At 39.9% G+C, this 22,700-nt stretch overlaps 1 protein-coding gene across 2 annotated transcripts; it reads right to left on the bottom strand.

Moving 5' to 3' along the window:
• Positions 1–1,243: 1,243 nt before the first annotated feature.
• DNAJA2 (DnaJ heat shock protein family (Hsp40) member A2) lies at positions 1,244–14,188 on the bottom strand. 2 transcript variants are annotated; one of them, XM_004264868.3, is made up of 9 exons: positions 13,965–14,188; positions 12,274–12,333; positions 11,753–11,976; positions 9,225–9,305; positions 8,851–8,984; positions 6,865–7,061; positions 2,845–2,989; positions 2,595–2,722; positions 1,244–2,025 (listed from the first exon to the last, which is right to left on the bottom strand). In XM_004264868.3, exons 1-9 carry the CDS (start codon positions 14,040–14,042, stop codon positions 1,834–1,836), a joined length of 1,239 nt encoding a protein of 412 aa, XP_004264916.1. In that variant the 5' UTR covers positions 14,043–14,188; the 3' UTR covers positions 1,244–1,833. The 2 variants fall into 2 exon arrangements, with proteins under 2 accessions (XP_004264916.1, XP_033274766.1); XM_033418875.2 differs by lacking the exon at positions 13,965–14,188 and adding an exon at positions 13,362–13,380.
• Between the last annotated feature and the right edge of the window lie 8,512 nt (positions 14,189–22,700).

Genomic DNA, 22,700 nt, shown 5'->3' with positions numbered 1-22,700 from the left:
CAATAAAGCTGTTATAAAAGGTTCTTTGTACTGATGATATATGCTTATTCTTTAGACAGATGCTCTACAACGTAGAGCCAGTAGACTCAGTGAAATAACAGACCTTAACAAGGTTTTATTCCCCTTCCTTATGGTTCTCTACTGTAGTCCAAAAACCTGGGTAGAACTGAAAGAAAGACTACACTGAACAGCTCTAATGTTTTATAAACCTTTATTGGAAAGGCTACAAACTTTGTATTGCCACTGCATTTCTTACTTAAAGTTGTTGTGGGGAAGTAACCTTGGATACAAAACTACTATGCTGTTGCATCTTGCCCAGGCTGGTTGTAAAATAGTTTTTGTACAATGGAGGTAGAGTGGATAGGGCAATAATTTAAACCTCAAGGCCTTGATTAATGCCAGGACACCTTTTTTTTTTTCATTCAGGTTCTAGTAGACCTAGAAATAAACTACAAGTACTACAATTAGGCTCAGGGATGGCATAATACATTGAAAATTTTTAGTTTTCGGCCTTCTCCCATTTGTCCTTTTACAAATGTAAAATCTATAAATGATGTCTCTTTTCCCTAAAATTAAAGTGTGTTCTAAAAATACCTACTCTGGGAATGAAAAGAAGGTAGTAGAAGATGAAAGAAGAGCAATACAACATCCTTTTCATAGTAGTTTTACCTGATTTTTCTCATACCAGCCTAAGAGTCTTACTTTTCTATAAAACAATAGTAATCAATGCTTCCCCCCCAATCTCAAATATTCAACTTAATGGACACAAGAGAATCTTTAACTTAACATTTAATGAAAACAGAGCATTTTAACAGGTTCTATGCAGACATGGTTCTAATATTGATTTACTGTTACCTTATTTTTTTAAAAAGGGGGTGAGGTGAGGAAATACAGGCCAGGTTAACCTGGCCCCAGTGCTCAGGATCATAACTTAGAAGTTACATAACTCAGATATCCTTGACTCTACAAAGCATTAATTGAAGCCAATAAAGCCTGTTTCTACCAACATATCAAACTCTCTTTTATCTTTTGAAACTATAAAATGGGCATGTGCCTGAGACATAAGCTTCAGGCCAATGGGTTTTTAAGGACTGTTTAAGAACCAGAACTAAGGGTACATTCTCCAGTTTAAGGATAGATTTTACAGTTCAAAATACTTCTTCCTTCTAAAAATGTGAGACAAAGAGTAATTTACACCAACTGCTTTTTATTATTGAGTTTCAGAAACCTTTCACAAGATGGTAAAAAAAAAAAAAAAAAAAGAAAAAAAGGAAAAAAAAAGGGCCGGGGGAGAAACCCCAAACTTTACAACCACAGCTCAGCTAATGTTATTTTTTCCATTGTTCCCAGTCAGCTCCAAACCCATTGTGTGCAAAGCCCATTTTTCCATGCATCTAAATGATAGATACAGGCTATGAAATTCTTTATTCTATTTGTAGCAGCTTATGCAGGTGCAGCCAAACACAAAGCTTCAGGACAAATTGTACACAAACTTTACAATGTGGGATTTGAATTTAAAATATGAAACATAAAATCTACACAAAACTGATAAAAATCAAGCACAGATACCAGGACTGAAACTTATAACCCACATGTGAAAGGGAGTCTTGTTTCCTTTCAAGTGCTTTATTCTGCTACAGAACAGTCGAAATGAAGATGTAAAGCTTTGTGGTTAGTTTAAATTATACACTCTGTAGATACTATACCAATTTTAAAAGTTACACATAGACCAACAGATGTCCATCAGTTCATCTGGGTTGACCAGCTGGATCGCTGAAAACAAACCAGGCAAGTGTGGAAAGAAAATCCACCTGTGCAATTTGTTTGCAGAGTTTACTGATGGGCACATTGCACTCCTGGTCCATGATGGCTACTGCTTTCTTCATCAGAGCTATCATTATAGGCTTCACGCCTCTGACCACCTCCTGAGCCCCGAGTGCTATCAAACTCTTGAAGCTCTACCTCCTCTGTGTCTCCAATAATGTTCGGAACTTCTGGTCTAGATGGCAGAAGATCTTCTAATTCCTTCATTAAAATAAAGAAAAATAAGGTTAGCTGGAAGATTATCTTCATCCACTATCAAGTTCCCTTTTGATACAATCCAAGGTATATGTTTGACAGTTAGTCTTTGCACTTTAAGCCAGAGATCACAAATGGATGATCCACAGACCAAATCTGTAGACATCTTTTGGACAACCCATCTATTGCTTAGAAAACAAAAAACAGAATTAGTTGCTAACATTTAAACACTGGAAAATTTCACACTAGACATGCCTTCCTGCATGAACCACCAGTAGACGCTAAGCTGGGGGGTTGCCCTCTTCAGGTGAGATATCTGTTCTCCAGGGAGCCCCAATCCTCCCACCACCACCTCACACGCAGTCTGCTTTACTCCTTCACTATTCCCTACTCGGCCCCATAAACTTTTACATCAGGTATCCTCACTTTAAAAACAACCAGGACAGCCCATCAATCACTCAAATTAATAAACTGTGTAATCTAATCTTAGCACCCAAAACAAAGGGAAGGTGACACAGAAATACAACTATTATTAAACTTAACTCATCTGTTGCCTAAATTTAGAGAACACTTACAGAAAGCTTGTCTGGGTTGATCCAGTTGTTTTCAGGAAACTGCACATCAAATTTTATGTAAAGATCACCTTTTTCAAAGGGATTACGATACTGTGGCATTCCTTCACCTCGAACTACACGGACACATCCTATTATTTGAGTAAATAAAGGGGAAAATATTAAGAATTTTACCCAAGAAGGTGCACAACAATATTTTTTTGAGTCACCTACTGTAGAAAGAATCTTGGATCAGGCAAAAATCAAGATTTACCTGGCTCAATTACTTTGCCAGGGGGGTATTTCACCACAATCTGGCGTCCATCAAGGTGCTTAAATGTGAACTGAAATCCACATAGAGCTTCAACAAGTCCTATCTTATATGTCATGTGCAAATCATTTCCGTCTCTCTGGAACACCTACAAATAAAGCACACCAGAAACATCTTTTTAAAAAATTATGGAGGCATACTGTTGTTCTGTGCTCCTTGAATCAATTTCAAAACCTTAGTTCTACCATTTACTGCAAAAGCCAAACTGCCACCATCCCTAGGTTTCCTAAATTTATATAAGGAAACCTAGCTATTCTCAAGTAATATGCTAAAAGCTTCTATCACGAAAGAATTGGAATTGGGAAAACAATGACTCATAAGGTACAACTGAAACTTCAAAAACAGAACCAGGTATATTTTACAATTATGGACCATTTCGAAACACTGCCTGTGAGTGAAAAGGTGTACAAGGCCCAGTGGGATTCTGGAGAACAGGTTCACTTGGAGTTTCCTCCAGATGTGATTCTAACAGGGAAAGGTGAAAGCCCAAGTTCAACTAAAAAAGCTCAACCAGTAATGCTCAGCCAGTAAAGGGGCTCAAACCCCATGCTTCATACAAATACAAACAAATTTTACCTCACCTAAAATTCAAAACTTGCTTAGGTGAATGTAAAACAAATGCTAAAGTTGGCTTATTATTACACCATAAGCCTATGGACTAGGTAATGCAAAGGTTATTCAATAAACATTAAAAAATGAGCGTTCAATGTGTAGGGAAAAATACATCCAATTTCACACATGCCCAACTTAAAACGTTTGCTTATTAGAATTCACAAATATCTATAGTTAACTTTTGAAATTTAAGCTGAAATAAAATTAACTGCAGTGAAAGGTCACCTAATTTTTTTTCAATACAATAGTTATCTCTTCTAAAGAATAATCCTGGCTGGTTCAGTCAGAGAAGAGAGGAAATCTGAAAGATATCCTCTTTTCCTAAATTATCCTCCTATATTTACCTATGAAGAAAAGTTAATCTCAAACCATTATCTTGACCAGTGGTCCTGGACCAGCAGCCTCAGCAGCACCAGTAAACTGGTTAGGAATGCACATTCTTGGGCCTCATCCCATAACCACTGCATCAGAATCTATAAAGGTGAGGACCTGCAATCTGTAGTTTTAATAAACCCTCCAGGGGATTCTAATGTATGCTAAAGTTTGAGAACCACTGAATGTATATTTCCTATGAGAGTTTACTCAGCTGTTTCTCACAATGGGTGGAAAAATTAACTTCAATACGGTTTCTTTCATGCAGCACTTTTCAATGCTTTAGCAAGTTCATAAAATGAAAGTGTTTCTGAACATATCATTACATTACTGTTCCAAAAACTATCTTTAACCAAATATCCTTTGGTTAAAGCTATATTAGCAGTAGGGAGTGGACTTCCCTGGTGGTCCAGTGGTTAATACTCCGCATTCCCAATGCAGGGGACACGGGTTCCATCCCTGGTTGGGGAAGTTCCACATGCTGCACAGTGAGACCAAATAAATAAATTAAAAAAAAAAAAAAAGAAGTAGGAAGCATGAAGGGATACTATGTTCTTGTATAGGAGAGCTCAACTTAAAGTAATTCCAATAAAAAATGGTATTAGGGTTTTTTTTGGGTGGGGCAGGGGACCAGCAGGAAGGGTGGTTATATTAGACAATTTGATGCTAAAATTCAAACAGAGAATAAACAGGCAAGAATGGCCAGGATATTTTGAAAAAACAGACTAATGAGGAGAAATTACCAAGAACCAGACAGTAAAACACATAAAAGCTGTAATAATTTCTGAAAAATAAAGAGTATAGAAGAGAGACTAACATCACCAGATCTTACCCACCACTGTGGTTCTTTGCTGTACAAATGCACCATGATAGCAAGATTACCAAAATACACACACACCAGTACTGAAAGATGATACACATGCATACACAGCACTCTCAAAATTGAATTGTTTTTTGATCAGAAGATTTACAGTCTGTTTCAGCTACAGTACCCACCCTGATCTCACGGCCTCACAATTCCTTCAGCACAAGTGTTGAGAGCTTTTTTAAAAAAGAAAGCCCCAAACAAAATACGAGTATGTTCATGAACTAGTCAAACTAATCAATTTTTCTTAAGAAGGTTAAGAATATTCTCAGTGGTATAAACAAAACAAGATACCTAAATCTCATTTTGGGCTCAAATTTACTTTACCGGTCACAATAAAACCAAGAAGGAACAATCTTTGACCTCTTAGTAGATGAACTTCCATTCTAACCTTTATCATCTTCTACTTTCTACTTTAGACAACCAGTAACATCTGCTGTCTGTTGGAAATTCCATGCAATTCCACTGCTGCCAATAATTTTGGAGGTGATTTACTTCCAAATGCCTCCTCCTCACAGCCCCAAGAAAGAAGAGCAGCTTATTCATTATCTCATTTGATTCTACACCATCTTTCTGAGGGATGACTTTTTTTTTTTAGTATGCAAAGCCAAGCCCAGGGAAGCTAAAGCTAATAAATGGGAGCCAGAACTTAAGTCCCTTGTCTCCAAGGTCAGTGATTTCTATTTTTTAAAATCCCAAATTCTTACAGAATATTTTAATCCATAACACTCTAAGGCAGAATTCTAGAAATTACTCCTTAAAAAAAACAACCACAAAAGCAATCTAGGGACCCTTGCCACTGGTAGGTTTGGCAATATTCACAAATGGCCAAGATATATAGCAATTTACAGCTTTGCTGAGGCAATAAATTCGACTAGTATACCTTGAGAAAGGCTTGTCTAGGAGAGCAAGCCACAATCTAATGAGGGAATGAATCAAATCAAATTCCCAGAATCTGCATCTCAATATGGCTTTAATCTCTATTGGATTCTTGAAGTGATTTTTAAAATTTACTTCATTTGTAGAAATCACCATCAAATGGGAGAAAATTCTGGTGTGAACTAAAAAAGGCGGCTGACTTGTAATCTAAATGCTTCCAAAGGAACTCAAAATGGCAGTGCGATCAAGTACAAAGCCAGAATCCTGTCAAATGCTTCTATATCCAAGAATTTAGGGGACTTCCCTGGCGGCCCAGTGGTTAAGACTTCATCTTCCAATGCAGGGGTTGCGGGTTCAATCCCTGGTCGGGGAGCTAAGATCCCATATGCCTCGTGGCCAAAGAAACCAAAACATAAAACAGAAGCAATATTGTAACAAATTCAACAAAGACTTTAAAAATGGTCCAAATCAAAAAACAAACAAAAAACTTAAAATATACTCCATCGCACATTTAAAAAATACAGATACAATGGTATAATCAAAATAATATATACCAGGCCACATCATCAGCCCAGTACATTTTGCCATGTACATTAATGGATACAATACAGAGTCAATGAGCAATTTAAAAATAGGGTGTTCCCTGGCAGTCCAGTGGTTAGGACTCAGTGCTTTCACTGCCGTGGGCCCAGGTTCAATCCCTGGCTGGGGAACTAAGATCCCACAAGCTGCGCAGCACAGCCAAAAAAAAAAAAAAAAGAAATTTAAAAATAAAATGTTTTTAAAACCGCAGAACCTTTTCTTTCAAGAAAGCTCACATAGATACCCAATATGTAAAACAAGTCAACAGAGCAGTACTGAGGACTGAAGCCCTCACCAACCATCCAAGGAGTTTCACAGTGAAACCTAGGCTGCCTAGGTTATCTGGTCCAATGCCCTTATTTTCATAAATAAGGAAACCGAGGTACAGACACAACAGGATTACTTAAGGTTATACTGCCAGTCAATGGCAGAGCTGGGACCCAGACCAACTCCTTCTACAGTGCTTCTGACAGCACCTGTCTTGTTGGTCTACTAAAGAAGTCAGTTCTTATGAACTCAGCCTAAGGACTTAACAACTTCATCTATGTTCAGTGTTGCTTCAGGAAACTCAAACTGATCTAACCTATATCTTGCATACAAGACCCATTTCTGGTCTTCTGAGGCAAAAATAAAACAAACAAAAAGGAAATTACCTCATGTTCTTTTTCTTGTAGCAAAAGAACAATGTCTCCTGGTTCCACTCCTGGGGCCTGGTCTGCTTCCCCAGTAAATGTAATTCTCTGTCCATGTTTCATGCCTTTGTCTACGTGGACTTCAAGAATCTTGACTTCTTTAATCACCTTCTTCCCTTCACATTTTTTACAGCGGTCCTTTTCATTAATTACCTCCCCTGGAAAAAGAGGTCATTCAAACTTCCAGCAAGGGTACTCTACCGCACTCTTAAGTAAGATAGGTCTTGATAATGCCTTTATTCACTAAATAAATTTCCTGAATGTCTTTAAACTGCTACCTGAACTTTTGATTGAAATATCATTCTTAATAACAAAAACTCACATCTTACTGCAGGTTACCTAAAGGACCCAGCTACCTAGTCTCCTCTATTCCAGAGTATAAAGTATCTTAAACAATATTTTCTTAACTCCTGACTCTACTTCCTAAGTTAAAACAAAGCCTAATGATCAAGCAAACAAAATGGGTGGTCGGATGCTGGAACTTCTACAACTGCTTTTTCATTTTTTTGTCTTAGTTTCATTTAAATTTAACAATGGAGAGAGACAACCCAAATAAAGATTTAAACATCCTTTATAACTCTAACAGTTTTTTTCTTCTATGTATTCTTCTGAAATATTTGATCAGTGCTATAATAAAATAAAACCAAAGCTGTACATATAGTATACTGTGAAAAAAAAAATACCATCAATTTCTGATGGCTGATTAGTGGCACACTTTAATGCTCAGATGACATGTATAAGTGACTTCAGGAACACTGCTTCTGCAAAGTATGTTCTGCAAAGCACCAGTTCCTTAAAATGGTAATGGCACATGGGAAAAGATTTCAGTCAATTCTGATTTCTTGAGAGTGGGAATTGTTAGCAACTTTAATAAGGTAAAATGCCCTGAGACGCTCCAGAAGGGGAATATGATATGCAGCTTCTCCAAATTATCTTGTCTCTGCCAGAAGCAATTTGGAAAAGGATGTTCTAGAACTGCCCAATGTGGTAGCCACTAGCCAATGTGGCTATTTAATTTAAAAATAATTAAAATTAAAAGTTCAGGGCTTCCCTGGTGGCGCAGTGGTTTAGAGTCCGCCTGCCGATGCAGGGGACACAGGTTCGTGCCCTGGTCCGGGAAGATCCCACATGCCGTGGAGCGGCTGGGCCCATGAGCCATGGCTGCTGAGCCTGCGCGTCTGGAGCCTGTGCTCCGCAACGGGAGAGGCCACAACAGTGAGAGGCCCACGTACCGCAAAAAAAAAAAAAAAAAAAGTTCAGTTCCTCAGTCATACACAGGTGGCTAGTGGCTACTATACTAGACATTACATACACAGAACTTTCCCATCATCACAGAAAAATTCTTTTGGATAGCACTGCTCTAGAACAAGGGCTGGCAAACTAAGGCTCACAGGCCAAAATGGGCATGCCCTTGTTTCTATAAGTAATGTTTATCTAGAAGACAGTCATGCCCACTTGTTTACATATTGTCTGTGGCTATAAAAGTGCTAAAAGGGCAGAAGTGAATAGCAGTTTCAGAAAACATTCGCCCACAAAGCCTAAAATATTTACTTCTGTAAAAAGAGCTTCAATTGCAATAATCTATCCTCAAAAGCTAACTAAAGCTTACAGTAAAATTCTCCACTTATCAGAATGAGAACTAAACAATTTGCTCTCTTTTACCAAATATAACTTTTTAAAATATAAAGGGACAAAAAACTTTGCCCCATCTTTTTGGAATGAAAAAAGACTAACATTTCACTCAACATAATATAAGTTTACTGTTTATCTGTGTTCACTGGGCCTATACATAAGGAAATATTATTTTTACATTTCTCTTTCAGAACCCTCTGTATCTTTAATAAGATGAATACAAACACACGTTGAAAAAGAAAAACTGTAAGCCTCTCCAACTTCTGCATTCCCAATCCATCCAACATAAAACCAGAGAAACACTGGCATGCATACCTTCTCCATTACAGTCAGAACACACAGACTGCATCTGTTGTACCATTCCTGGAGCCAGCTGTCTGATCATGATGCGTACACCTCGACCCCGACAAGCACTACACTTCTGAACAGCTCCAGACTTTCCACCTTGGCTAAAGCAAGCAAAAGTATAAATTAGAATATGCCCCCTAGGCCATGACAAATAGGAATTGTGCTTTTCACCTTCATCTTCAACGCCCAATGACTGGTATTTAAAGACTTTCAGAGGTATCAGAAAGTGTTCTGGGTTGGGTAGTCAGTTTGAAATCATGAACAATTTTTATCTGATATGGACTCAATGTGCCACTGAAAGAATGGATGAAATTCATTTCATAACCAGAAAACACACTTACCCACTGCATGCGCTACAGAGTACATTCTTGCTAAGTTGTAGTTTGGTTGTCTTGCCATTATACAGATCTTCTAAAGATACTCTGGGGAGAAAAGAATTAGGTTCAAATTTTGCCAAGTTCTCTTAAATTCAAGATATAAACGATAGCTGATATAGCAAATTCCACTATAATCTTTTAAACAAAGAATTCAAGAACATCTTACATAAATCAACTGAGTGAGATTTTATTTTGTAGCTCAAATTGTTTATGGCTATAAACAATATATGTATTGCTCAAAGCCAGAACTTAAAGGATCAGGCCAATAATTTACTGTGCTGCATTTCCTGATAAAGCTGATAACTGCACAAACTCAAAACATCACACCTTCTTCTGGCCTCAAGAAGACCTCCACCTAATCCAACCCCCTGAATGAGGTAAAATTATTATCCTCATGTTACAGGACAAAACTGAGGCACAGAGAAGTAACTTGCCCAAGATCACATAGGCAGTCTGGCTCCAGAGTCCAGGCTCTACTATAAGGCTCTGTCCCCTTCAAGGACAATTCAGAAACGTTACAAAGTTACATTACAATTTACAGGAGGCAATTAGATTGCATATGTCTTAAAAAAAAAAAAAAATTGGCCTTATCTAGAGTGTGAAAGATGAGAAGAATAGGTTTCCAAGAGAGAGCCTACAGCAAGTTTTAGATGTCTGAAAAACGCAGTGAATTATAACCAAAACTTGAGCAACTTTTGCAAAAATTTCAAAGGGGTCTATGACCCCAAAATGGCCAAGTTAAAAAGCCTATTAAAAATCCCAACTGATAAAACCCAACTCGTCTTTATTCATACAGCATATCTGAACTGCAGGACCATTCATTTCCAAATCTATATACATCAAAAGTCTCAAAAATATTATTTACAATTTGCAAGCAATGCATTTAATTTGGTTTTACCTTTCTCATGGTGTTTTTAAATCTCCTTTAATGGTAAAAGTTTACTTTAAAATAGAGGAACAGGGCTTCCCTGGTGGCGCAGTGGTTGGGAGTCCGCCTGCCGATGCAGGGGACACGGGTTCGTGCCCCGGTCGGGGAAGATCCCATGTGCTGCGGAGCAGCTGGGCCCGTGAGCCATGGCCACTAAGCCTGTGCGTCCGGAGCCTGTGCTCCGCAGCGGGGGAGGCCACAGCAGTGAGAGGCCCGCGTACCGCGCAAAAAAAAAAAAAAGAGGATCAAAAGAAGTTAAATGTGCTTTGCAAAGCACCTATACTATTTTGTGGCATTCAAACTTTCTCAAAATTGTTATCTTTTATACATTCTAGACAGTATAATAAAACATTTATGGTCAAAACACTACCAGCACTTCCAAACAACGGCATATCTAGACCTTAGACCAAAGCACTTGGTTCCATCAGGCTTTAACTTCCTCCTAAGAACCTTTAACCAACGATTTACATGATAGGTAGGTCTTCTTCCCCTAACATATTAAACTACAGTTAGTAAGCAACACTGCTGTGTAAGAGGCCAGAAAAATCTTCACTTCAACAAACATGGCAAAAGAAGGAAAAATGTGGGTAATGGTCTAGTGAAGCTGGCACTCTCCACCAGTGGGGCTAAACTGGCACAATCCTCTACAAGGCAATTTAGTTATATTTATCAGCCTCAAAACACTGATGCCTGCCCAGGAATCTCTGCCAAGGAGAGACAAAGCTGTATATAAAGATACTCATAGCAGCGCTATTTATGATAGGAAAAAACTGGTAACATCCTACAGAAAAGGGAATGATTAAATAAATGATGGAATGGAATATTATAAAGCCATCCAAAATGAAATGTTGTAATAACAGGAAAATTTTAACAAATTACACTTCACTTCCTCTTACCTACTCAAATGTATAAACTAGATACTATGAAATATTTCAAATAAACACTTGAACTTCAGTCTCTGGCATTTACTAGTATAACCATTACTGGTCCATGAAAAGTTAACGGGACAAAAGATCTCACAAATTTTGCAAAGTAAAATAGTTATTTTCATATTGGGTTCACAGTCTAAGATCAAGGTCAGGTACCATTCATATGTTGGCAGGTTAATGTCAGGCTTGAGGCCAGCAAGCTCAGTGGAAATCAATTTAGGACAGTTCAGACTGAGGAACAAGTAATGAGTTACTGTAACATGTTAACAAACTAGCCAGATGGTCACTCAATTTGTAAGTTTTTAAATAAAAAGTAACTCAGGAGGTCTAAATACTTCAAAGAAAAGAATCTTCATAATTGAAAATTTAAAAACAAGCAGCCTCAGAAGCATATACCAAATCAATCTTCCTACTCTGTAAAAACACCAACCATCCTTTAAGATCTGTTAGCAAAATACCAACATTCAGGTTATTAAATTCAACTTAGTCACCCAATGAGGACAGCATGGTAAATGGAAGATTTTTTTTTTTTCTGATGGACAGAGTATTTTTTGATGCCTCTTCTCTTTTACTGAGTACTTCTACTTGAAAAAAAGTATTTAGCATTTTTTTTAAAAAAGAAAAAAGATATTCACTTGAGTGGATGCATCATGTCCTCTCCTCTTCTTCTGCCATTTCGACTTCTGCTCTGATTGCCCATGAAGCCGAATAATCCCCCACCAAAAATGTGAGAGAAAATATCATCCATGCCACCACCTCCGCCGCTACCTTCCCGAAGACCTTGTTCTCCATATCTGTCATATAGTTCGCGCTTCTCAGGATTTGATAGTACTTCATATGCAAAACTTATTTCTTTGAACTATAAAGAAAAAGTAAAACAATTGCATTTACAAATAAAAAGCTACAGGAATCTAGAATTCATTTAATTCTAAAAGAAAAGTTACAAGTTACCTTTGGTTTGATTCTGGTCCTATTTACCACCTACCACTGCCCCGAATGTTAGTATTCCCATTGTAAAACCAAAATACTCTTAACATAAAACTTTGGCACTATGGGAAAAAATGGACTTTTCTTACAACATTCCCTTTTTTTCCCAAGAAGGGCGATTTAAGTTTAAAACAGAAATCTCAGGGGAAAAAAGTCTCAAATAACTTACTTTGTCACCAGCATTTGGATTCTTATCGGGATGGTATTCCTTGGCTAACTTTCTGTATGCCTTCAATAAAAAATTTTTAAAAAAAAGGTTATATATAAAGACCAGTTTAAAAATTTGTGAGTACTAACGTAACATCCAATTTTCTGAGAAGCAATGTTCTAAAATCATAACCTCCCAAAATATCCTTTATTCATTAGCATTGTTGGGCATATTCCATCTTAATATTGTTTTCTCACTAATAACAAAGCAGACAGTAGTTATACTTGAAAACAAGTTATACTAAAGCCAGATACAAACAATGAAACAAAGCCACAGAGAAAAACAAAATACTGAAAAATCCCCTATTTTCACTATTGTCAAATGTCTTTGATGGCCCGTAAGCAGACCAAGACGACTCCAATTAACTCTAAAGAGAAATGACTGTTAAGCTCTACAGCCTGCAAAAACACTATTAAAATTAAGCTAAGCGAAGAGATATGGGAACATACGTATAATTGATTCACTCTGTTATAAAGCAGAAAGTAACACACCATTGTAAAGCAATTATACTCCAATAAAGATGTTAAAAAAAAATTAAGCTAAGGTAAGAATCTGGCTCACGATGGCTCCTCTAACTGTAGCATCAGGAAAAAGCCAAGACAAGCTCCTAGGTCATGGTTTATTTTCATACGGTGGATTGATTGGGGTCTTAACTGGAGTGACCTCGGTCTTAGTGAAGCTGCATACATTTGGGTGGCTGAGATATAAAGCACTTAAGCGTTCATTCACAGACACCTGAATTATGTAACACAGAATAGCATTTCCGGTAAGGTAACAGGAAGTGCTTTTACTCTCAATTGCACCCGTCCCACTGCCTAAGGAGCATTCTCATTTTTCTAAGCTTACAAATTCGGATACTCTAAGCCCCGTGAAGATGCTGTGTGGCTTAATCAAATGCCTCAAATGCTTTGAAATCCTGAGATAAAAGATTCGCAGCAATGCAAACAGCGATAATGAGGCCTTCTATTTATTTTTAGTCAGTGTACGCTCAGGTGTTTGGCTGGGACCCACAGCTTTTTCCTGAAACGAGCACATAACATTTGGGTTACCTGCCCACAGAACAATGCACCCAGACACAGACCCACGCCACCTCCGGGTCAATGGGCGAGGGAGAAAGGCGGGGAGAAGCTCCGCGGCCGCGGCTCCCAGGAAACATCCCTAAGTTCCCACAGGCACCCGGCGGGGGCGGCCTCGACCCTCCGCCAGGCCCCAGACCAGCCCCGACGCGGCTCGGGTGCCGACGTCCGCGGCGCGGTCAACTCCTCTCCCGGGGCCGGGATGCGCTGGGCGTCTCGGTCCAACCTGTTTTTCCAGGGTGGTGACCTCGGCGCGGGGAGGGCCGGGCAGGCAGCTGCCTCCCGAGAGCGCCAGGCCTCCGGCGCCCGCCGGGGGAGGGAGGAAGGAAGCGTTTTCGTCGTGTTTGCTCAGGGGTGGGTTTTATTTGCTGCATCTGTAGGCGGGCGGGCGGGGCCGGCGGCCCAAGGTCAGCCGAGGCTGGAGTGCGCGGCCCGCGGCGGGCTGGTCTCGCCGCCGGCCCCCAGCCTGGGCCCGCCGCCGCCGGCTAGCGGGCCGCCCCACAGCGCGGCCTGGCAGTCCCAGCCGCTCAGGCCTGCGCCCCTCACACCCTGCCCGGGTGGCCCGCTCCCCAATACCTTCTTCAGCTCGTTCTCGCTGGCGCCGGGCGGGACGCCCAGGATGTCGTACAGCTTCGTGTCGGCCACATTCGCCATGGCGGCCGGCCTGGCAGCGCTCAGGGAGGAAGGCGGCGGAGCAGGCGGAGCGGAGCCGGGCCCACAGCAGCGGCGGCGGCGGCGGCGGCGGCGGCAGCGGCAGCGCAGGCCGAGCGAGACAGCGAGGGGGAGGCGGGGGCAGGGCCGACCTTTGAACCGACGCACGGCGCGCCGTGACGTTGCTTCTCGGAGCCCGCCTCGAGCACTCGGCCGAGGTGGTGGCGGCGTCTCGGGCGCTGAGGAAGTGGGTGAGGTGGTCTACTGCCTTGAGGCTCTGGGTCGCTGGGCGAAGTCCAGCGTAGAAACCGGGATAACTAAGTCTGCACGCTACCCTCCGTGACACCAGCTCTCTCCAGAGGCGTTTAGGGGGGTGCTGAAAGGATGAAGAGGCCGATGCGGCCCACAGCCGCCCCCTCGGTCCGCTTCGAGTCCGGCGGGAGAGAAAGGCGGTCCGGGCTCGCGGAGGTAGTCCTCAGAATCCGAGCTGCCGCCGGTGGACCCTCTGGATCTGGTTCCCTCGGGGTTTACGATGAAAAACAGCACCTGGGTGTGTGTGTGCTGTGTGTGTTTTATATTAGGGCATTTTCAGACATTCACCAAAAGTAGTATAATATACCGAACGGTTAGCTACATTTTGCCCACTTTGTTTCATCTATTCCCCCCATACTCCCTACTTCCAGTGTTTTAAGGGAAATCATTAAGTTTATAAATACTCTATATAAGTCTAACAGATGACTTTTTAAGGCATAATCACATCACCACATGTAATGAAATGAATTCCTTCACCTAATTCCTAGTCCGTGTTTAGATTTTCACAGTTGTCTCATGTCCCTTCACAATTGGTTTGTGGCATCTAGATCCACAAGTTCCACCTGTTACCTCCGGATCATGTGTTTAGGTCTCTCGGTAGCTTTAAAATTAGCCAACACCAGAGGTCTAGATGGTATCAGGCAGCCTGGTTGGGCGCACAGTCATCTGGTGATTGTTGCCCATGATTTAGATTTGCTTCAGAAAATGTTTGCTATGCACCTGCCATGTGCTAAGAGCTATGGACGCCTGGACTGGTGGAGTGGAGTGTTAAAAATAAGCCATGGTGCCTACCTTCAACCCACTAACGATTTATGGAGACAGAAAAAATAAGATGTTCTGATCCTTTGGAACCTGAACCGGGAACAAAGACTCCAGCATAGGCATCTCACTTAGGATAATCCCTTCTCCCTGGCTTTCCCCCAGACCTAGTTTGGAGGGCATTGAGTGCCATGCCAAAGAGTTGAAATTTATCCTGAAAACCCTGGGGAGTTAATTGATGTGAAGTCATGATGCTCCTTTCACCTAACTCTTCCAGTTTTCTCAAATCCTGTCCAAAATGCTGCTGTTTCAGTGACGTCTTCCTAGATTCCACAACCTGGTGAACATTGCTATCTCATTTGAGTTCCCACTATCCTTGGCTTGTGCCTTTTGTAAGATAGGTCTGATGTGGGACTTGAGTGGTATTTTGCTGTGAGTCTGAACTCCATTAATGGGCTGTAAGTTCCTTAGGGGAAGTTCACTCTTTTTGAATGCAGATGGTCTAGTTTTGAATGCAGTAAAGGCCTCAATAATTTCAATTCCCCCACTTCCTTTTCACATTTTGAGTGGTTCATAAGAGGCAGTATAAAGTTGTGGTGGAGTTAGAGTGTGTGGGCTGGTAGCCTGACTCCGCCATTTATTAACAATGTGACCTTGAACAAGTTACTTAGCTTTTCTGAGGCTGTCGCCTCGCGTGTGAAATGGGGTTTAATAGTATTTATAGCATTGGCTTGTTTTGAGGATTAAAAAAGTTAATACAGAGTACTAAAAACAGGAGCTAAAACTAAGTAAGTATTAGCAACTTTTTTTGGCCCATTTGCCTATAAGCTGTCTCCACGTCTCTATTCATTGTCTTTATTTAAATTCTTGGATTCCCAAGTGGAATTCCCCAACTTCCTCCATTGCCTATGTGGAATACTCCTCAGTCCTTCTTCCTGATCTCAGATATCCAGCTCTCCCTGCTTGCCAAGTACCATATTCTCTTCTTCCTCCATCCGTTTGTACTCCACACGAGAATATAAACTGAAAACTTTGTCTTTATTGCAACCTTCATATAGTTTATTATTTTATTTTAATCTTATTTTCTTTCTGTCCATAACGAGTCAAAAAGAGCTGAACTTTTCTATTTGTTTCAGTTTTACTTAATGTTTTTTTTTTTTTTTTTTTTTTTTTTAATGTTTTTATAGCAAGTGTTTTCCCTTGGTTCAATTTTAGCTTCTGTTTTCTAGTGAAGAGTAGCTGGGTGAATCCCCCCACCCCACCCCAGGTCTAAGTTATTTTTTTTACCTGACTGAAATCAGTCGCCGCAGTTCATATATTTTTTATTTTCATTTAGTCACAATATTTTCTCCATTTCTGAGTGTTAATTGTAGTCAGCATTGTTATTTGCTAAAGTTACAGGTCAAGTTATTTCAGAACGGTTCTGTGTGCTTCAGCTGACACTTGCCGTCCTCCCTGTCATCACATATTGAGTCAGATCTGCGTGAGGTTGAGCGCTGTAACATTTCAGCCACTGAGTTTTTGTTTTTAAGGTAGCTCATTTATTTTCGCTCCATATTTAGGTAATGCCATGAAGGGAACAAGACCTTTATCTCATTTCATGTCTCAGGCATCATAAAATGCCGAGTCACAGTGCATCTGAGGGCTGCTCTCACTAGGCAAATTATTTAAAGTTTGGAGTGATTTCAGATTTCTGCTAGGTTTATATTGTTCAATTTCTTTTATCTGTTTTTTTTTTAAAATTTGGTATACTTGTGTAACTTTGTGGGGTTGAGGTGGGGGGTAGGTGGATAAGGACTAGGGAGAGACTGTGTGAACCAGAAAGGCCATTCATATTGTTCCCAGCTAACTGAATACAGAGGCATGTAACCCATTATTTTAGATAGCCTTGTGTATATGATTCAGGCAGTTCAAACAGTAGTTTTGCTTTCTGCCTTTTATCTAACTAGTTTTTTGTGTGTGTGTGTATGTTTGTGTGTGCACTTGAAAAGAATGTTTATTCTGCTGTTGTTATGTGGAGTGTTCTATAAATCTAACTAGTTTTGAATGTACAGAGCCGGTGACGCCATTTGAAATATTTTTCATGGTATATGGAAGGCAGTACTCTTGTCATGAGGATATTAGTGCCATTAGAATCGATGATTGTTGGTACTCTGAGAAGAAAAAATTGTGGGGTTTGGATCACTGGATAGTCTGCATTCCTTGCAGTTGCTAAACTGGATAGGACGCATGGTTATATATAGTATATATGTATCTATGTTTACATACATATATACATTTGTATACATACACATGTACGTATAGTGTATATGGCTGTATAGTCCCACTGCTAACCTGTCAAACCCTGTCATGTCAAACCCTTCCAAGTCAATTAGCACATTTAAACTTTCAGTTTGCTTATATCATTGCAATAGTATAGTAAGCAGAGAAACTGGAAAGTTTAACCATTTGTGTGGGGAAAAATAGTGGTGAAAATATGTCTATATATTAATTCATTCATCAGATATGTATTATGGACCCACTGTGTGTCAGGCACTTTTCAGGGCTAAGGATACAATCATAAACAAAACAAAATCTCTTCCTTCACAGAACTTACATCCTAGTGGTGAAGACAGAAGGTAAACAAGCAAGTAAATACACAGTATAACAGATGAGAAAGAAGAGAGATAAGGAAGTATTGAAGTTGGACACTATTTTTATTTATGTTATTTGGGGAAGACTTCACTGATAAGGTGATATTTGAACTTTAAAGGAAGTGAGGGAGTTAGCTAGGAGTATATTTGAGAAAACTTCCCAGCAGTGGGCCTGCAAAGGCCCTAAGGCAGAGCATGCCTGGTTTATTAGAGGAAGGAAGCCAGTATGGCTGGGTGACAGCAAGTTAAGTAGATAGTAGGATTTGAAGTCAGACGTTGTGAAAGACCCAATTAGGTCCATTGTAAAGACTTTGGCTTTTATCCTGAGTGAGATGGGAAGCCTTTAAAGGGTTTGAGCAGAAGAGCAACATAAACCAAGTGGTATTTTAAATGCATCTGGTGGCTGTGTTGAGAATCTATTGTAATAAAACCCTGGAGAGGGATGACTTGGGCCCAGGTAGAAGAGCTGGAGTTGGTGAGGAATGGTTGGATTCTGGATATATTTTGAACTTGGAGCTGATAGAATTAAATTTGGGGCGGAAATGGGAGTGGGGTAAAAATAAGAGTTCATGTTAAATTAGAGATGCTTATTAGACGTTCAAGGAACAATGCTGAGGAAGCAGTGGGTTTATAAGAATAGAGTTAGAAGGGCTGCAGTCCAGGCTGAAGATGTAAATTTAGGACCCTGTCAACACATTGATGGTGTATAAAGAGATAAGACTGGGTAATCTCACCTATGATAGTTGACTCAATAACTGCACATTAGAACCCCTGGAGGAACTTTTTAAAAATTCCAGTGTCCTCCCAGAGCTCCTGACTGAATTGATCAGAAATAGGGCAAGACATTGTTGTAAGGCCAACTAGCCCGAGGCAGGGGAACGCAATCAGATTCACAGGTTGCATCAGACCGAAACTCTCCGGACCACCCAGTTCCAGAAACGGACCTGGAGACTTTCCGGACCACCCAGTTCCAGGAACTGACCTGGGGACTTTCCACCCGGCCCAGCCTTCCCGCCTTTCGAGGAGCGGGACTAACGGTCCCCCACGATACCCGAAAAGCCCACCAAATAAGGAATACCCTGCGCCCTCCCGGATTCACCATACCCCTTTCCCTTCTTCCCATAAATTCTGCCCAAACCCTCGCCCGGGAGCGACTTCTCTGGCCCCTTTCTCTCGGACTAGTGAACCTCGCCCGGGAGCGCTCCCTAATAAAGCTCACTTGAAGCTTTCCTCTGTTTCGCGGTGCCGTTTGTTAAGATCTGACCTTACAATTGTATTCTTAAAAATACTCTATGGTGGGCTTCCCTAGTGGCGCAGTGGTTGAGAGTCCGCCTGCCGATGCAGGGGACGCGGGTTCGTTCCCCGGTCCGGGAGGATCTCGCATGCCGCGGAGCGGATGGGCCCGTGAGCCATGGCCGCTGAGCCTGCGCGTCCGGAGCCTGTGTTCCGCAACGGGAGAGGCCACAGCAGTGAGAGGCCCGCGTACCGCCAAAAAAAAAAAAAAAAAGTCTATGGTGATTCTGTTTTTGAATACTTAGATTGTTTATAGTTTTTTTTTAACATTGTAAACAATGCTTCTGTGAACTGCCTTATAGTCTAATTTCTTGTGCATATTCTTAGTTGCTTCCATAGGATATGTTTCTAGAATACTGTTAATATTTTTATTTTGTCAATTCACACATGAAGAACACATGCTTTTGTTCTTGAATACAATTCTTAAAGTTTTCTAAAGTTGTGAATCTGCTTAATAAAATTTCCATACCTTAAGTGTTAGAACGATTGTTATTTAACAATTGATAATATAGATTAGGAAAATCATCCAAAATCTATAGTGATATTTAAGTGTCAAATCTTTGTTCCTAGACATAGTGCTAAGAGGTCTTAACATTGCTTAATCAGAAAAGAAATCATAGCTAAGAAAGAGCAAAAAATGAATAGAAAACAGCTCATTCAATTCTGACTTAGTCATCAAGGTAGTCACAATCTGGGAGTCAGTTTAATATTCTTATGAGATACCTTCTTTCTCTGTGAATTTCATCAGGTTAAAATAAATCACAGTATCAATGACACACAATGTAAAATGTTGGTAGACAAGGATCAAGCAAACCAATTAGGAAGCTCATTTGCAGGGGTTCAGGAGAGAGAGAGAAAGGTAGACAGCGTGGACTAGGATGGCAACAGTAAAACTGGAGAGGAGTGAATGGATTTGGTATATATTTTAGAAGTAAAGCCTGCAGATAATATGGGTGAATCTCATTGCTATTTCCAGATATTTCTTCCTCCCATATTCCTGAAAATGTAAAGCCTTTAGTTTTTAGTCACCAGACAATATCACCTATTACCTGATATTTCATTGTCAATTTATTGACCCCTAGAATCCCTCTTATTTCTCAAAAATTGTAACTCTTGGCTTACTCTCCAACTCCACTACTGTCCTAATTTTTAGCTTGTAAATGATACTTCCAACAGCCTGGCCTCTCACTTCCTTGAACTTACATCCAGTGGTCTGGTCCTCTGTCGCCCGTGGAGCTACTCACTCCCTTGGTTTTATGACTTTGTCATTGCCAAACTCTCCTTAATCTCATTCACTGATTACACCTATTTTTCCACTCCCTCTAATACTCTGACCCTAACAGTCTTTCAACCACACCAGGATTGGATTTAGCAAAGTGGAGACCATTATGAGAATAGAACAAGGACTTTGAGGGTGTGCAGGAGACAGATGATAATGTTTGATGGTGAATGTCTGTGAGAATGTGGTACTTTCAGTGGATTATGGGTCCTCTTCTTATAGGACTTGCTGATGGATTTGATATAAATATTTGAAAGATGAGAAAAATCAAGATGATTTCAGATTTTTATCTGAGTCACTAAAGTGGTAGTAAAGTCATTTATAGAGATGAAAAAAGCTGAGGAAGAAGATTTGGTGGTTGTGTGAATCGAGAACTCTATTTTGGTGAATTAAATTGGAAATTCCAATATCTAACTAGAGATGTAGACTAAGGAATCAGATCTGATCACTTAGAGCTCAGGGTCAGGATTGGGATAGAAATTTTACAACAGTTATCCTAGGTGGCATTCAATGTCTGGGAACTGGTTGAAGTCACCCTCCAGGCCCAGGGGAAAGGAGGAAAAACAGCCACAGTTTAAGAGGGCTGCAGTTTCCATTTGAATAAGAAGGCAAAGGGAAAGTTCACAGGAGTTGAGGATATAGGAATTTTGATGGGCAGTGAATTCCAGAGGGCAGAGGAAGAATTTCAGACTTCATAATTTTAGACCCAATCAACGGGAATTTAAATTTCTTCTAGTACCAGCCAGTATTGCTTTAAAGCAGTTCAAATCTGGTGTGATCTGCCTGCAAAAACCCTAGAATGATTTATTGCAGAACTTTAATTATATTAAAAGATATTGGATATTTTTCCCATTCTAGCCTAATCAAGAGTCCTAATGCTTTCTCTCTAAATTTCTGGATCTGAAGGATTGATCAGTTTCTTAAAGGAAAAAGAAGAAGAAAAAAAAGAACTTGATTCAGTCTCCCTTAGAAAAATTTCATTAAATGATTTTCAGAATCACCTATTTTTCAGTTTCGTCTATCTCAACTTGAATGTTTCTTAGACCTATGACTTTATGAATGTAGACATCTTGCTTACAAGGAAATTAAGGTTTTTTATAAATACATTTATGTAGTTCAAAATTATACAAAGGAAACCTTGCTTCCATCCCTGTCCGCTCCACTCCTGTTTACCTCACCCCAGTTGCCTATATTTCTTACTTATCCTTCCATTGTTTCTTTATACAAGTCAAGCAATACAAATTTATATTCTTACCTCCACTTTTTTTAAATATAAAAAGTAAAATACTATATGTACTGCTCTGCACTGGCTTTGGTCACCTAATGAATCCTGAAAATCCTTCCACAACAGTATATAGAGATTTTCCTCATTTTTTTTTTCTGATTCTTTTTTGTAGCAATGTACATTGTGAGAATGTACCATGATTTATTTAATTAGCTCTTTATTGATGGACAATTGACGTGTTATCTGGTAATTAAGATATGTATCTATGCCAGAGATGAAAACACCTTAGAAATTATTCTTTATTTCCCAACTTTTAGAAAATAGGATCTAATTCTTCAGAAGTATTCTACAAGGCTGAAAGATATTTTGAATTTATTTTTGATAGCTTAATTTTTAAAGGAAATTGCTTTAATCAAAAGAAAATTTCAAATTTTCTTTAGAGCAGGAGGCATTAATTTCAAATATCTTAGAATTAAGGAGCTCCCAGGGGACTATCTAAAGCTAACAGCCATCAGCATCAGTGTTTGTCATTTGAGCTCAGTCATTAACTTTCTCCTATGTTTCAGGGAAAGATATCTCGAAATTGTAAGAACAGTAGCTTTGAATTACAGTTTCTAGGTCAACGTAATGGAGACATTACTTTAGATGTGGTTTAGCTGTGAACTTGGCTAGCAGATTTATTCTGCTAAAGAAACAAGCTACTCAGGTCCAACTGGAAAAATACATAGAAGAAATCCAGAGGATTGTTGGCCTTGGCGATGGAAGCCCTCTTTTCCTCTAAAAGAAACCACAGTAGGGGGATATCCATGAGTGATAAAACTCACTGAAATGATTATAGTTCCAGTCTGTGTCTCCTTGGAAAGAAGATCCCATTCTGAAGTTTTCTTTCAGCAAACCAAAGATCAGTTATCTAAATATTTTTTTCCAGCCAGATTGGGGGCTGGCAGACTAAGAAGGTTCATAAATGCATAGCTCTCCTTATCTAAAAAGCCACCATATCAATGGTGACCTGAAGTGAAGTGCCGCACCTCCTGCAAGAATTTCTTATAAGAGTTCTTTTTTCTCTTTCTTAGCAGGATTAATGAAGTTCTAAACCTTAGCTGTGACCACTCCTCTAAAAGTTGCTCCGGGAAAGGCCACAAGTTGTGGCTATTCTTTGC

Source organism: Orcinus orca, chromosome 20 (genome assembly GCF_937001465.1).
Source record: "Orcinus orca chromosome 20, mOrcOrc1.1, whole genome shotgun sequence".
Classification (NCBI taxonomy): Eukaryota; Metazoa; Chordata; class Mammalia; order Artiodactyla; family Delphinidae; genus Orcinus; species Orcinus orca.
Note: the sequence above shows the minus strand (reverse complement) of the source record. Positions and strands in the feature narration are given on the sequence as shown.